The sequence below is a fragment of the Globicephala melas genome, chromosome 1 (assembly GCF_963455315.2).
Source record: "Globicephala melas chromosome 1, mGloMel1.2, whole genome shotgun sequence".
In the NCBI taxonomy this organism is placed as follows: Eukaryota; Metazoa; Chordata; class Mammalia; order Artiodactyla; family Delphinidae; genus Globicephala; species Globicephala melas.
In genome coordinates this window covers 145,556,070-145,569,692 of record NC_083314.1, presented here as the reverse complement: position 1 = coordinate 145,569,692, position 13,623 = coordinate 145,556,070, and the positions used below count along the sequence as shown (strand labels likewise).

General features: G+C 37.4%; 1 protein-coding gene across 1 annotated transcript in view; it reads left to right on the top strand.

Annotated features, from left to right (window-relative positions):
- Positions 1-970, top strand: part of C1H1orf185 (chromosome 1 C1orf185 homolog) — a 32,146-nt gene extending 31,176 nt beyond the window's left edge. The window contains exon 5 of the mRNA XM_030870411.2: positions 576-970. Within this exon, the coding sequence (XP_030726271.2) occupies positions 576-970 (395 nt within the window). The remainder of the gene's footprint in view (positions 1-575) is intronic.
- The last annotated feature ends 12,653 nt before the right edge of the window (positions 971-13,623 follow it).

Here is a 13,623-nt window from a genome sequence, read left to right as displayed (position 1 = left end):
CATATCTTTTGTGAAGTAGGGCTAATAACTACCTTGAAGAATAACTGAGAGGATAAATGAGATCTGGAAGTATATTGAACTGCTTTGTAAATTGTAAGGCACTATATGAATGTTAGTTGTTACTTTACTTGGTATAAAGCCAACTCATAGGCCCTTCCCACTGTGGATCAAACATTTTGTAATCTACCTGCTTAAGGAGGCATTTTAAAATTTATTTTTTAAATAAGACAATATTTAGCTATAAATAGTTAAGAAACTGTCTGCCATCTCTAATTTTAAGGAACATTCCAGAACTGAGCTTTCTAGCCTGTTTAGAATCTTCTCCTGTTAAAACAGGTTGATTTTATTTAGAATAGATTTTTGTACTCTTGATTATCATGAAAATATTGCTGATTCCCCATTACATACTTAACATCGTATGGATGATGATAGCAACTTAGCATTTTCACTGTTGCATCATCCTGTTCATTAAAACCCTAAGAAGAGTTTGAATTTTAGAAAGTAACATTATCCTTATAATTAAGATTTGGCTCATAAATATGTAATATTCATAGTAAATCTAATTTTTTTTACAGCAATTAAAGATTATTCTAAAGATGAATTCTGCCTTGCAACAAAAATGGTCATTTGTGACTCCTCAGAGACTAGCTTGGCAACAAATCCCGGCAGTGTTACCTTAAGCTTATCAACGTTACCATCTGATTCTTATTACAGCCAAAGTATAGAAGTAACTGATGACTGGTTTTCTGATGATTCCCTAGTGAAAAAGAGCCCTCCAATGCCTTTTCTCAGGGAGCCTGTAATGGAGAAAGTATTTTCATACTTGTCAACCATTCCATTAGAAGAATGTACTGGAAATGTACTAAATATGACACTTTATGATGGTCCAAAAGATGACAACATTAAGGGAATATTTACACGAAGAAATACAGAGGTTGAAATACAAAACCTTCAACATAATATTGAATGACTTTTTTCTTTTGAAACTTTGTGTACACTGAAATCATGTAAAGTTAAAACTGAATTACCAGCTTCTGAGTCTCTTAACATGTCCATGCTAGTATTGCTTTTCTTAATCTTTACCATAGAGTGGTCCTACTTCCCTTGCCAATTATTTCTAGAAACAAAATTACAGGAAGAACTAGAGCAATATCATAAACATTAAGTTTAACTCCTTGTATCTCATCAAAGGGCATAATAAATAATAGGAGTATTTCAACACATAGGAGAAATACTTTAAGAAATCTTCAGCACAAATACATTTTTAATAAAACATTTGCAGCATTTCTTTATACTTTGACATTTTCAGTTTTATTTCAATGTGGGTAAAGCTGGGCAGAATACTTCCGTCAGCTATTCTGAATTTTAAATACATAAATCACCTACCATTTAAATCTTATTATGCCATGACTTTCGTAAGCAATATAACTTTGCTCCTCTAGAGGAGCCTGGAACACTGTGAAGAATACAGAAAATAATTTTCTTTGCCCTTTCCTATGTCTGTTTCTCAGAATAGCCCTCCAGCCCTTACCCCACTATGATGAAGATGTGAGCAACTATGTTCATAGACATGTGACTCAAGCTAGATGAACCAGAATTCCTCTCTAATTTGAGAGACCCTTGGTCAAATTTCTATTTATGGCGCTGAGGGATTTCTGACACCCACCCTGTAATTGATCTCTTTTAATCTCTTTCTCACAAATACCCTTCATGTAATTAGTCTCTGTTTTTCTTTCTCTTGGGAAAAACAATTAACAAAATATAATATTACCTTTTGTGCTTAAAATACTCATACCAGGACCTGTGCATATCTTCCTAAGAGATAAATCATGCCTATTACAATAAATGAAAAGAAACTTGTCTCAAATATGGTAGTAGCATTATCCAGGCTGATCACTTCCCTCCTAGGGGGAATATTAAAAAGTATTAGAACACCTCTCTCTGTTGAAGCACCTGGTCATTTCTACTGGTTATAGTTGTGAGAAAATCTCATGGGTTGTGAGAACATCTCTCTATATCCATCCCTAAATCAAAATAAGCTATTTCAGCTCAAGGTTTGTAAGGAGTGGTAAAAAGTATTTTGAATTGGTCTCTGTCTCTTGGTGTTCTACCAACTTCTATCTTACTGTCTGAGAGAAGAAAGTCATCTCTAAATCTGGTAAGATTCTAAAGCTTCCCTAGGAATTTGGGGTTGAAGAGATTCTAGCCTTAGTCTGACTAATCTCTGGAATAGAGGAAACATAAATTAGGTAGCTATGAGTTGCCATGTCCCACCCTGTGGTTTAGAAAGAAAAAAAACAGGAAATCTGCAGTGAGAGAGCAGTGAAATATTTGCAAAGTGAAGAATAGAAATGAGAGATGAGGAGAATGTGATTCCTGGCTTTCTAACGGTGCTCCATTCCCTTGTTCCAGCCCTTCGTGTTTCCCGCCCTTGGCTTAGTAAGGCAACCTTGTATCCTAATTATAAATTCCCCTTTTTGCTTAAGCTAACAAGATTTGATTTCTGTTACTAGCCGCCATCCCTGAGCCCTGTTTTTAACTGTTTTTCTTAGCTTTGGTAAGGTACCCTTGTAATTTTTAAATAAATTACCTTTTTTGCATAAAGTAGAATTTTGTTTCTGTTACTATAACCAAAGCATCCTAGCCAAATTCTTGTCATTACAAATGAGAAATAAAGAGATCTATGCACTTAAAGTAATTGTCACACTGTAGTGATAGAATAAACTGAGTTTATTTCTTCAAAACCTAATACATTTACTTGTTTATTAAAATGTTACTTTGTATCATAGGTATATACATTGTTCTATTCGAAAAGCCTAATGAGCAGTTCATATGAAATTACACCAGTCTAAAATAATCTTATTTTCAAGAACTGTGAAGGATCTGAGATTTCACCATCCATACCAGCTGACAAGTTAACCTGCAACAGTTTCATGTCTCTTAGGTCAGTGACAAAGGACAGTCATAGCAATAGCAATAGCAATAGCCAAAGTAACATCATTTTTGCCTCATTTCCTGAGCCCCAGTTCCCACAGGGCAGTAGGAAGAGGCCCAAATAATACCTGCACAGTGGATTGCATAACGGGAAAGGAACACTGAATGAGGGAAACAGATATTTTATAATGGGCAGTAAGCACACGTGCCCTTTGTACCATAGGAAGCCACAATATATTCCAAGACTCTTTGCTACATAAACGTCCTTGAAAAGAGTTTGGCAGTCTGTGTCTCTGCTCACAGGCATGAAGAAATACAAGAGATCCATAATTAACATTGCCATAGGGTGTTGGTTACAGTTTTTTTTTTAAATCACAAATACCTGGAAACCAATGCAAATTAGCTTAGGAAAAATTTTTTATTTTGTAAATAGAATCAAATAATGGTTAAGCAACTAAATACAGGAAACACAAGGTTGTAACTGGGCCTCAGGAACAGACAGAACAGGCTCAAAGTCCATCAGGTATTTCTCTATTCATACCAGTCAAGTTTTGATTGGGGAAAATGAACCACTATCATGTATGAGAAAAGGAATTTATTACAGGAATTATATCTTACATGTTGTAGGAGAAGCTGGGGAAGTGAAGTAAGTTTAGGAGAGAAGTCAGAGAATCAGAGAAGTCACCAGTCAGATAATCTGAGAAGCCACCTTGTCCAACTGCCACAGTGAGACTGTGGAGTGGGGGGAGAGGGGTGGGGGAAAGGCTTGTGAGAATATCTACAGGAAGATGTGCCTCTGAGTAGCTACTGCCTTGACAGTATTTTGCTCTCTGGTGGTGACCCTGGGCCCTGGGGCCATTGTTTGTCAATAGGGTCAGCAGTTAGGAGGAAAAGCTGGACATTGGGAAGAAGGACTGGAAACACGACAGAGGAGAGTGAGGGCAATTTGGAACCCACTGTCCTCTCTGCTGTTACCACATCTAAGCATGATGACCTTCACAGAGAAATGGCTTCTGCTTAAATTCTGCCTTCCAAATGTTGCACATATTCCTCTCTTGGCCAACTCTAGCCCGGAATCATACAGGGGAAAGGATACTGGGAAACATAATTCGAGCTTAATGAGTTAACAGAGTACAAATCACCTCAGTCCACTCATCAGTTTGGCATTCATTTACACTTTAACAATATTTAAAACTTCTGTATAACAAAATAGCAATCATGTTCTTACATTCCATGATGCAAGATCCCTCCTATAATAAACAATACACCAACACTCTCCCCAGTGGAGGATACAAAGTCCCTAAGGTTAGCCACTATTCACATGTGCTAGTAGGGGAATGAGATAGGGGAAGAAAAGTAGGAAGTGAAATGCCTGTAACTACTACCATCATTTTTGTAACTTGTCACATGGTCACAGCTGAGACAGAAAGTAAAGGATTCACTACTGGATTACCAGGAGTAATAGAAGAGTCACTCTCATTTTCACCCTTTCTCTCTTGGACCTGAGAATCCTAGCCAAGAGACAAACAGCACCGTATCTTAGTACCTGAACATATACCACATCCTGGAGGATATTATCTGTCTGGGCCATGAAAATTATTGCCACTAAAACTGGGTCTTCAAAAAGTGCCCCCCACCAACCTCCACACCATTCTATCAGTTCTTGCTTTGGGTAATGGGGAAAATGGTAAGAAGAGTTAATTCCATGAGCATGACCCTACTGACATACCTCATTTCATGTTAAGTAAAATTATTTTCTGGTCAGAAACAATCTTTTCAGATACCATGATGGTGAATGTGGTACCCTGAAATCCAGGGATGGTGGTAATGGGAGAAGCACGGTGGTCTAGAAAGGCAAATCCATATCCAAAGTGAGTGTATATTCCAGTGAGAACACAGGTGATGTCTATCTCTTGGTAGAAGTGGTCTGATGTAATCCACCTGTTACCAAGTGGCTGACTTATACTCCCCCCAGGGAATGGGAAATCAGTGTTAGTCTCTGCTTTTGGCAGATGGGGCTCTCAGAAGTGGCTATAGTCATGTCAGCCTTAGTGAGTGGAAGTCCATGTTCCTAAGCCCATGAGTAACTTTCATCCCTTCCAACATGGCAAGTTTGTTCATGAGTCCACTGGGCAAGGTCAAGGGTAACTGTTGGAAGAGGCTGACTAACATCCATGGAACAGATCATCTTGTCCACTTGATTATTAACGTCTTTTTCTGATATTGCCCTTTGGGGAGCATTTACAAGGGTCTCAAATTTATCTTCACATTCTGTGCCCATTCAGAGTAATTTACCTACATATATCTTCCTTAGACTCCTTGTACTCCTTACAAGTCTGCAACCATCCAGCCAAATCCTTAGCCACTGCCAATGAATCAGTGAAAATCTATACAGTCTGAACATTTGTTCTTCCAGGCTATACAGATAGGTCACTGCTCAGTTATGCCTACTGAGACTGTCTTTCATTACTGCCCATCAGAGCCATACATGAGCAGGGCTATGGTACTCCAGCTGTGAATTTTTAGCTGATGCTGGCATACCATGCAGAACTATCTGTGAACCAGGGTCAAGGATTTTCTTCCTCAGTCAACTGGTGACAAGTCATAGATATATGTTGAAAGAGAGAAGACCATGCAGCAGCAGTAAGAGCCACAAGTATATTAACCATTTCCTCATACAATTCCTTTGTGCCTTCAGAATCCACTCAAATTCAATTTTATATGTTTTAATGCCATTTTTGATCTAGTGTAGATCTGTATGCCTAACTTTACGTATTAGTGAATCAGAGAACATCCAGTTCATGGTGAGCAGCTCAACTCAAAGGTAACTTGGTGGCCATGGTCACATGGTAAGTCTCTACTAGTCTACTGGCAAGCTAGGTGGTGTTTCCAAAAGGAGAATAATTATTGGCAGGTGATAACATAGCTTTGTTTGGAATCCTATAAACTCTGATCAACCTATATTTGCCTGCTAAAGTCTTCATACAGTATCCCTATCTGCCAGAAACTTCAAATAATATGGATCTGCTGGACCATATGGCCCAAGGGACAGAAAAACTAACTTGGTAACCTGTACCTGCTGTAGAGCCTTCTATTCTTCTGGGCACTACTCAGAATTGGAACTCTTCCAAGTTATTCAGTGAGTCAAAGTAGCACCCCCAAATGAGGTTTATGTTGCCTCCAATATCCATTGTGCCTCTTTCTTAGTGGTTGGAGGAGTCAGATGCAGCAACTAGTTTTTCATCTTGGAGCATCTGGACATGCTCCAGACCACTGGATGCCTAGAATTTACTGAGGCAACAGGCCCTTGAATTTTGTGGAACTTATTTCCACCCTCTGACGTGCATATATCTTATCAAACTATCTAGGATAGTTATTAATTCTCACTCACTATGTCAAGTCAGCATGGTACCACAAATATCCTGTGGTGTCCATTCTTGTGTAATGAAGAAGATCAAGACCCATTTGGGCTAGATTATGACAGGGGGTTAGAAAAATAATATAACCCTGGGGTGGAACAGTGAAGGTGTAGTGCTGATCCTTCCAGATGAAACAAAACTGCATCGTGTGGTCAACTGCATGTTGTGGTCAAAGTGTTGATTTTTTGCTGCAATGAAACAACACCCAAACAGAACCTGTAATTAGAGGGACTACATGAATAAGTCATTTGGAACAATCCACTTTCATTTTCTAGGATCTATCTGTCTTCTGCACAGGCCAAATAGGCAAGCTGAAAGAAGATGTGGCAAGAATCACCATCCCTGCATCCTTCAACATTAATCTCTCCAATGTCTCTATGTGCTGTTGCTTTTGGTTTGTTATTTTGGTATGGGGAAGCACTTCTAGTGCCTTCCACTTGGCTTTTGCTACCATAATAGCTCTCATTCCATGGGTTAGAGAACCTATATGGAGATTTTGTTAGGTATGTCTATTCCAATTATGCTTTCTGGAACTGGAGACAGAACCATGGATTTGGTTTGGAATTTACTGGTCCATCATTGAGATGGACCCAAACCACCACTACATTAGTGACCTGAGCTCCATAAACCCCTATTTGACTAGTGGACTACCGTGACATTTTAGAACTCCAGTAATTAGTGTCAGTTCACAAAAATTATCTAGTAATCCATTTTTAAAATCTGGTTATTTCCCTTAGCCTAATGCACCATCACACTGGCAAATGGTTGCAAATATCTGGGGGGGAAGCCTAGGAGGAAGATTTACAGTGTCAATTTTTAGGAGAGCAGCAGGGTCCTTCATCAAAGGCCATCTTTTATCCAAAGGGCTCTGGGTCTGAGAACAAGCTTAAATCTGGGATGTGGTTGAGCAGCCACCACTCAATTATATTGTAGTGATTCAAATTAGACCTATTTTTTGAGCTAGAGCTTTTCCTCTTATTCAGATCAAGTTAGTCTTTATAGGTTAAATCTGTCTCCACTGTGGTAGACAACAGCTGAAGTGTCTGTTTGGCTCTTTCAGCTCTTGTTTTGCCCCTGGATAACTTGGATTTTCACCTATGTAACAGTTCAAGAGTGAGCCGTGGCAGAGGACCAGAACAAATATTTTCCCAAAGAAGACATACAAATGGCCAACAGACACATGGATAGTTCCTCAGTATAACTGATCATCAGAGAAACTGAAATCAAAACCACAATGAGATGTTACCTCACACCTTTTAGAATGGTTGTCATCAAAAAAACAAGAGATAACAGGTGTTAGCAAGGATGTGGAGAAAATGGAACACTTGTGCACTGTTGGAGGGAATGTAAATAGGTGCAGCCATTATGGAAAACAGTATGGAGATTCCTCAAAAAATTAGAAGTAGAACTACCATGTGGTCCAGGAATTCTGGGTACATATCCAAAGGAAATGAAAACACTATCTCAAAGAGGCATTTGCATCCTTATATTCATTGTAGCATTATTTACAATAGCTAAGACACTGAAACAAGTGTCCATCAACAGATGAATGGAAAAGGAAAATTTGGTATATATACACAGTGGAATAGTGTATAGAACTATATAGTGGACATCTTGCCGTTTGTGACAACATAGATGGACCTCAAGAGCATCACGCTAAGAGAAATAAGTCAGAGAAAGGCAAATACTGTATGATCTCACTTATATGTGGAATTTCAAAAAGCAAAACTCATAGAAACAAAGGACAGATGAGTGGTTGCCAGAGGCTAGGGATGAGGGGTGGAGGAAATGGGTGAAGTTGGTCAAAAGGTACAAACTTCCACTTATGAGATAATTTCTGGGATATAGTGTACAACGTGGTGCCTTTAGTTAACAACACTGTATTATATATTTGAATGTTGCTAAGAGAGTAGACCTTAAAAGTTCCTATCATAAGAAAAAAAAAACTGCAACACTGTGTGCTGATGGATGTTACTTATTGTGACAACCGTCTTGCAATACATACATGTATGAAATCATTATGCTGTACACCTTAAACTAATATGTCAATTACATCTCAATAAAACTGGAAAAAATTTTAAATAAATAAAAATAAATTTTAAAAAATATTGTGCCCTGGATTGCAGGGGCATTTATATGCAGATTTGGGGCTCCACATCAATTTAAGCAATCACCCACAGATGAAGGTACTTTGCAAGAGTCCATTAATCCAGTGAAGTTCCAAAACACCATCGAAGAAAAGAAAATCTGAAAATAAATATATTGAAGAGGGTTAGAGAAAGAGTTTCACTTTGCCCATGTCACCTCTACCTCAAGGTGGCAGGACTTGGTGCCAGGAAGACCCCCACAGCCTGTAATTTTTCCCGCAGGAGAAAGGGAGAGCATGTGAGTGAGTGCCTGCCTCTCCCAGCTGTGCTCGATGCTGCCCAAGAGGTCCACTTCCTTCTTGCCTAACTCAGGTTACTGAGGTGATCTGCGAGGCTGTGCAATTGGGAGAGGTGGGGAGCACAGGGACACAGTTGTGTCCCTTTGATGTACTTGGAATATATCAAAGGGACACAGCTTCACGCTTCTTCCTACCAACTGATCTGTGGATTCTATCTAAAAGGCCAACCATGAGACACTGGGAATGCCTTATCTTAACTGGCTCATGAGAACCCTCAACCCTCTGTGCATCTCCCCTATATTCACAACCTCCCCATGGCTGGTTCCCAGCATAAGCTCCTATGGACAGTGAGAGCTAGCCCTTGCAGATGTCTAGCAAACAAGCACAGAAAGTGATCCCAACTCTGTAGGACTGGGAGAATGCTCATAAACTTGAGTATTTCAGGGTACTGCCCAAGGGGGGAAAAGAGGAGGCCTTCAGCACCTAGCCTATCTTCGCAGGATTGAGAAAAGGCATGCAATCTTAAGAATTCTCCCCTAAGAGAGAGCGAGAAGTGTAGACTGGGCACATGCATAGAAAAGATCTGTAAAAGCCTCAGAATTCCTTGCTGGACTAACAAATGAAGGTATCTCTCTCCTGAAGCCAGTCAGTAAATATTGGAGGAGCTGACTTCTTCAAATGTGATGAAAACAATGCAAGACTTCAAGAAATATGAAAAAATCAAAGAAATAGTATACCACCAAAGGAACACAATAATTTTCTAGTAACCAGCCCCAAAGAAATGGAGATCAACAACTTGCCTGGCAAAGAATTCAAAATAATTTGTTTATTTTTGTTTTTTGGCCAAGCTGCATGGCATGTAGAATCTTAATTCCCTGACCAGGGATCAAACCTGTGCCCCCTGAAGTGGAAGAATGGAGTCTTAACAACTGGACCTCCAGGGAAGTTCCTCAAAATAATTGTTGTAAGGAAACTCAGCTACAAGAGATCACACAACTCAATGAAATCAGGAAAACAGTATGTGAACAAAATAAGAGATTTAGCAAAGAAAAAGAAATTATTTTTTAAATTCTGCAGCTGAAGAATAGAATGAATAAAATAAAAAATGTGATAGCATCAACAATAGACTTAATCAAGCTGAAAAACAATCTGTGAATTCAAAGACGTCATTTGAAATTATCCATCCATCATCAGAGGAATACATATTTTAGTTTATTTAGCTAATTTTACACCTCAAGGAACTAGAAAAAGAACAAACTAAGGCCAAAGATAGCAGAAGAAAGAAAATAACAAAGATCAGAGCAGAAAAAGTATCAATATATGGACCAGAAAAATAGTAGGAAAAAAAATCAATGAAACTGAGCTGTTTTAAAGAAAAACAAACAATACTGACAAATTTTCCTCTTGACTAAGAAAAAAGAGAAGATTCAAATCAATAAAATCAGAAATGAAAGAGAAGACATTACAACTGATACTGCAGAAACACAAAGGAGCATAAAAGACCATTATGAACAATTATATGACAAATTGGACAACCTAACAGAAACAGATAAATTCCTAGAAATATAATCTGCCAATATCAAACAGATAAAAATTTTGAATCACTATGTTGTACACCTGAAACTAATAATATTATAAATCAACTATACCTCAATAAAAATTTTTAAATAAAATTTTATTTAATTTTTGAAAAGACTGAATCATGAAGAAATAGAAAGTATGAATAGACCTATAACTAGTAAGAAGATTAAATTAGTAATCAAAAATCTCTCAAAAAAGGAAAAGTCCAGGACAAGTTGGTATACCTGGTAAATTGTACCAAATATTTACAGAGAAATTAATGCCAATCCTTCTCAAACTCTTCCAAAAAATTTAAAGTAGATGGAACACTTCCATACTCCAGCATCACCCGGTTAACAAAGCCAGACAAGGATATTGCAAGAAAAGAAAATTACAGACCAACATCCCTGATGCACATAGATGCAAAAATCCTCAGCAAAATATTAGCCAACCAAATTCAACAATACATTAAAATAATCAGAAACCATAATCAAGTGGAATTTATTCTGGGGATGCAAAGATGATTCAATATCCACAAATCAGTAAACGTGATACATCACATTAACAAAATTAAAGATAAAAATCATATGATCATCTCAATCGATGCAGAAGAAGCATCTGATAAAATTCAACATCCATTCATGATAAAAACTGTCACCAAAGTGAGTATTGAGGGAATGTACCTCAACATAATAAAGACCATACACTACAAGCTCACAGCTAACACCATACTCAATGGTGAAAAGCTGAAAGCTTTTACTGTAAGATCAGGAATAACACAATGATGCCCACTCTCACCACTTTTATTCAGCATAGGTCTAGAAGTCCTGGCCAGAGAAATGAGGCAAGAAAAAGAAATAAAGTTATCCAAATGGGAAAGGAAGAGTGAAATTGTCTCTATTTTTAGATGACATGATATTATATATAGAAAACCCTAAAGACTACCAAAAAAACTGTTAGAACTAATTAAAAGATTCAGTAAAGTTGCAGGATACAAAATCAACATACAAAAATCACTTGCATTTTGATATGCTAACGATAAACTATCTGAAAGAGACATTAAGAAAGCAGTTCCATTTACAGTCACATTAAAGACAATAAAATACTTAGGAATAAACGTGACCAAGGAGGTGAAAGACTTGTACACTGAAAACTGTAAGACGCTGATGAAAAAAACTGAACAAGACACAAATGGATTGGAAGAATTAATATCAATAAAACACCCATGCTCCCCAAAGTGATCTACAGATTCAATGTAATCTTTATTAAAATTCCAATGGCATTTTTCACAGACAGAGAAAAAAACCCCTAAAATTTATATGGAAGCACAGAAGACTCTAAATAGCCAAAGCAATCTTAAGAAAGAAAAACAAAGGTGGAGGTATCACTTCCTGATGTCAAATTATATTACAAAGCTATAGTAATCAAGTAATCAATAATCAATCAATCAAGTAATCAAGTAATCAATAAAATATAGTAATCAAGACACTATGGTACTGGCATAAAAACAGACACTTAGAACAATGGAATGAAATAGAGAAGCCACAAATGAGCCCACCAACTAATCATTGACAAAGGCACAAAGAACATAAAATGGGGAAAGGATAGTCTCTTTAATGAATACTGTTGGGAAAACTGGATATTCACATGCTAAAGAATGAAACCAGACCTCTATCTTACACCACTCACACAGATTAAAGACTTAATGTAAGACTGGAAACTGTCAAAACTCCTAGAAGAAAACACGGGGAAAAAATTCCTTGATGTTGGTCTTGGCAATGGTATTTTGTATTTGGCACCAAAAGCACAGGCAACAAAAGCAAAAGCAAACAAGTGACACTACATCAAATGAAAAGGATTTTGCACAGCAAAAGAAACCAATAACAAAATGAAAAGGCAACCTGTGGAATGGGAGAAAATATTTGCAAACCATATATCTAATAAGAGATAAATATCTAAATATATATAAGGAACTAATATAACTCAATAGCAAAAAACAAATAATCAGAATTTAAAAATTAGCAAAGGACCTGAATAGGCATTTTTCCAAAGAAGACACACAAATGGCCAATGGTACATGAAAAGATGCTCAGCATCACTAATCATCAGGAAAATGCAAGTCAAAACCACAGTGAGATATCACCTCACTCCTATTAGAAGGGCTATTATCAAAAAAACAACACAAAACAAATGTTGGTGAAGATATGGAGAATAGAGAACTCGTGTGCTATTGGTGGAGTAATAATAATGTAAATTATTACAGCCATTATGGAAAACAGCATGTAGTTTCCTCAAAAAATTAAAAGTAGAACTACCACATGATCCAACAATCCCAATTCTGGATATATATCCAAAAATAAATGTCTTGAAGAGCTATCTGTGCCTCCATGTTCATTGCAGCATTATTTACAATAGCCAAGATATGGAAACAACCTAAGTACTCATTAATGAATGAATGGACAAAGAAAATATGGTGTATATACACATATATATATATATATATACACACACACAATAATGGAATATTATTCAGTTACAAAAAATAATAAAATCTTGCCATTTGCCACAACATGGATGAACCTGGAGGCCATTATGCTAAGTGAAATAGGCCAGGTAGAGAAATCCAATTACTGTGTGGTATCACTTATACTTGGACTCTAAAGAAAAAAAGTCACATTTATAGAAAGAGAGAGTAGAATGGCAGTTGCCAAGGATTGGGGAAATGGTGAGATGTTGGTCAAAAGGTACAAACTTTCAGTTATAAGGTGAATAAGCTCTAAAAATCTAATGTACAGCATGGTGACTGTAGTTAATAATACTGCATTGTATACTTGAAATTTGCTAAGAGAGTAGATCTTAAGCTTTCTCACCATACACACTCAAAAAAGGGTAACAATTAAGGTGATGGACATGTTGATTAAATTAATTGTGGTAAATATTTCACAATGTATCAATATTTATATGTCAAATCTACCATATACACTTTAAATATATACAGTTTTCAATAGATCTTTATTGGAGTATAATTGCTTCACAATACTATGTTAGTTTCCACAACGAAGTGAATCAACCATATGCATACATATATCCCCATATCCCCTCCCTCTTGAGCCTCCCTCTCTCCCTCCCTATCCCACCCCTCTAGGCGGTCACAAAGCACCAAGCTGATCTCCCCGTGCTATGCTGCTGCCTCCCACGAGCTATTTTACATTTGGTAGTGTATATATGTCGATGCTACTCTCACTTCACCCCACCTTCCCCCTCCCCACCCTGTGTCCTCAAGTCCATTCTCTATGTCTACGTCTTTATTCCTGCCCTGCCACT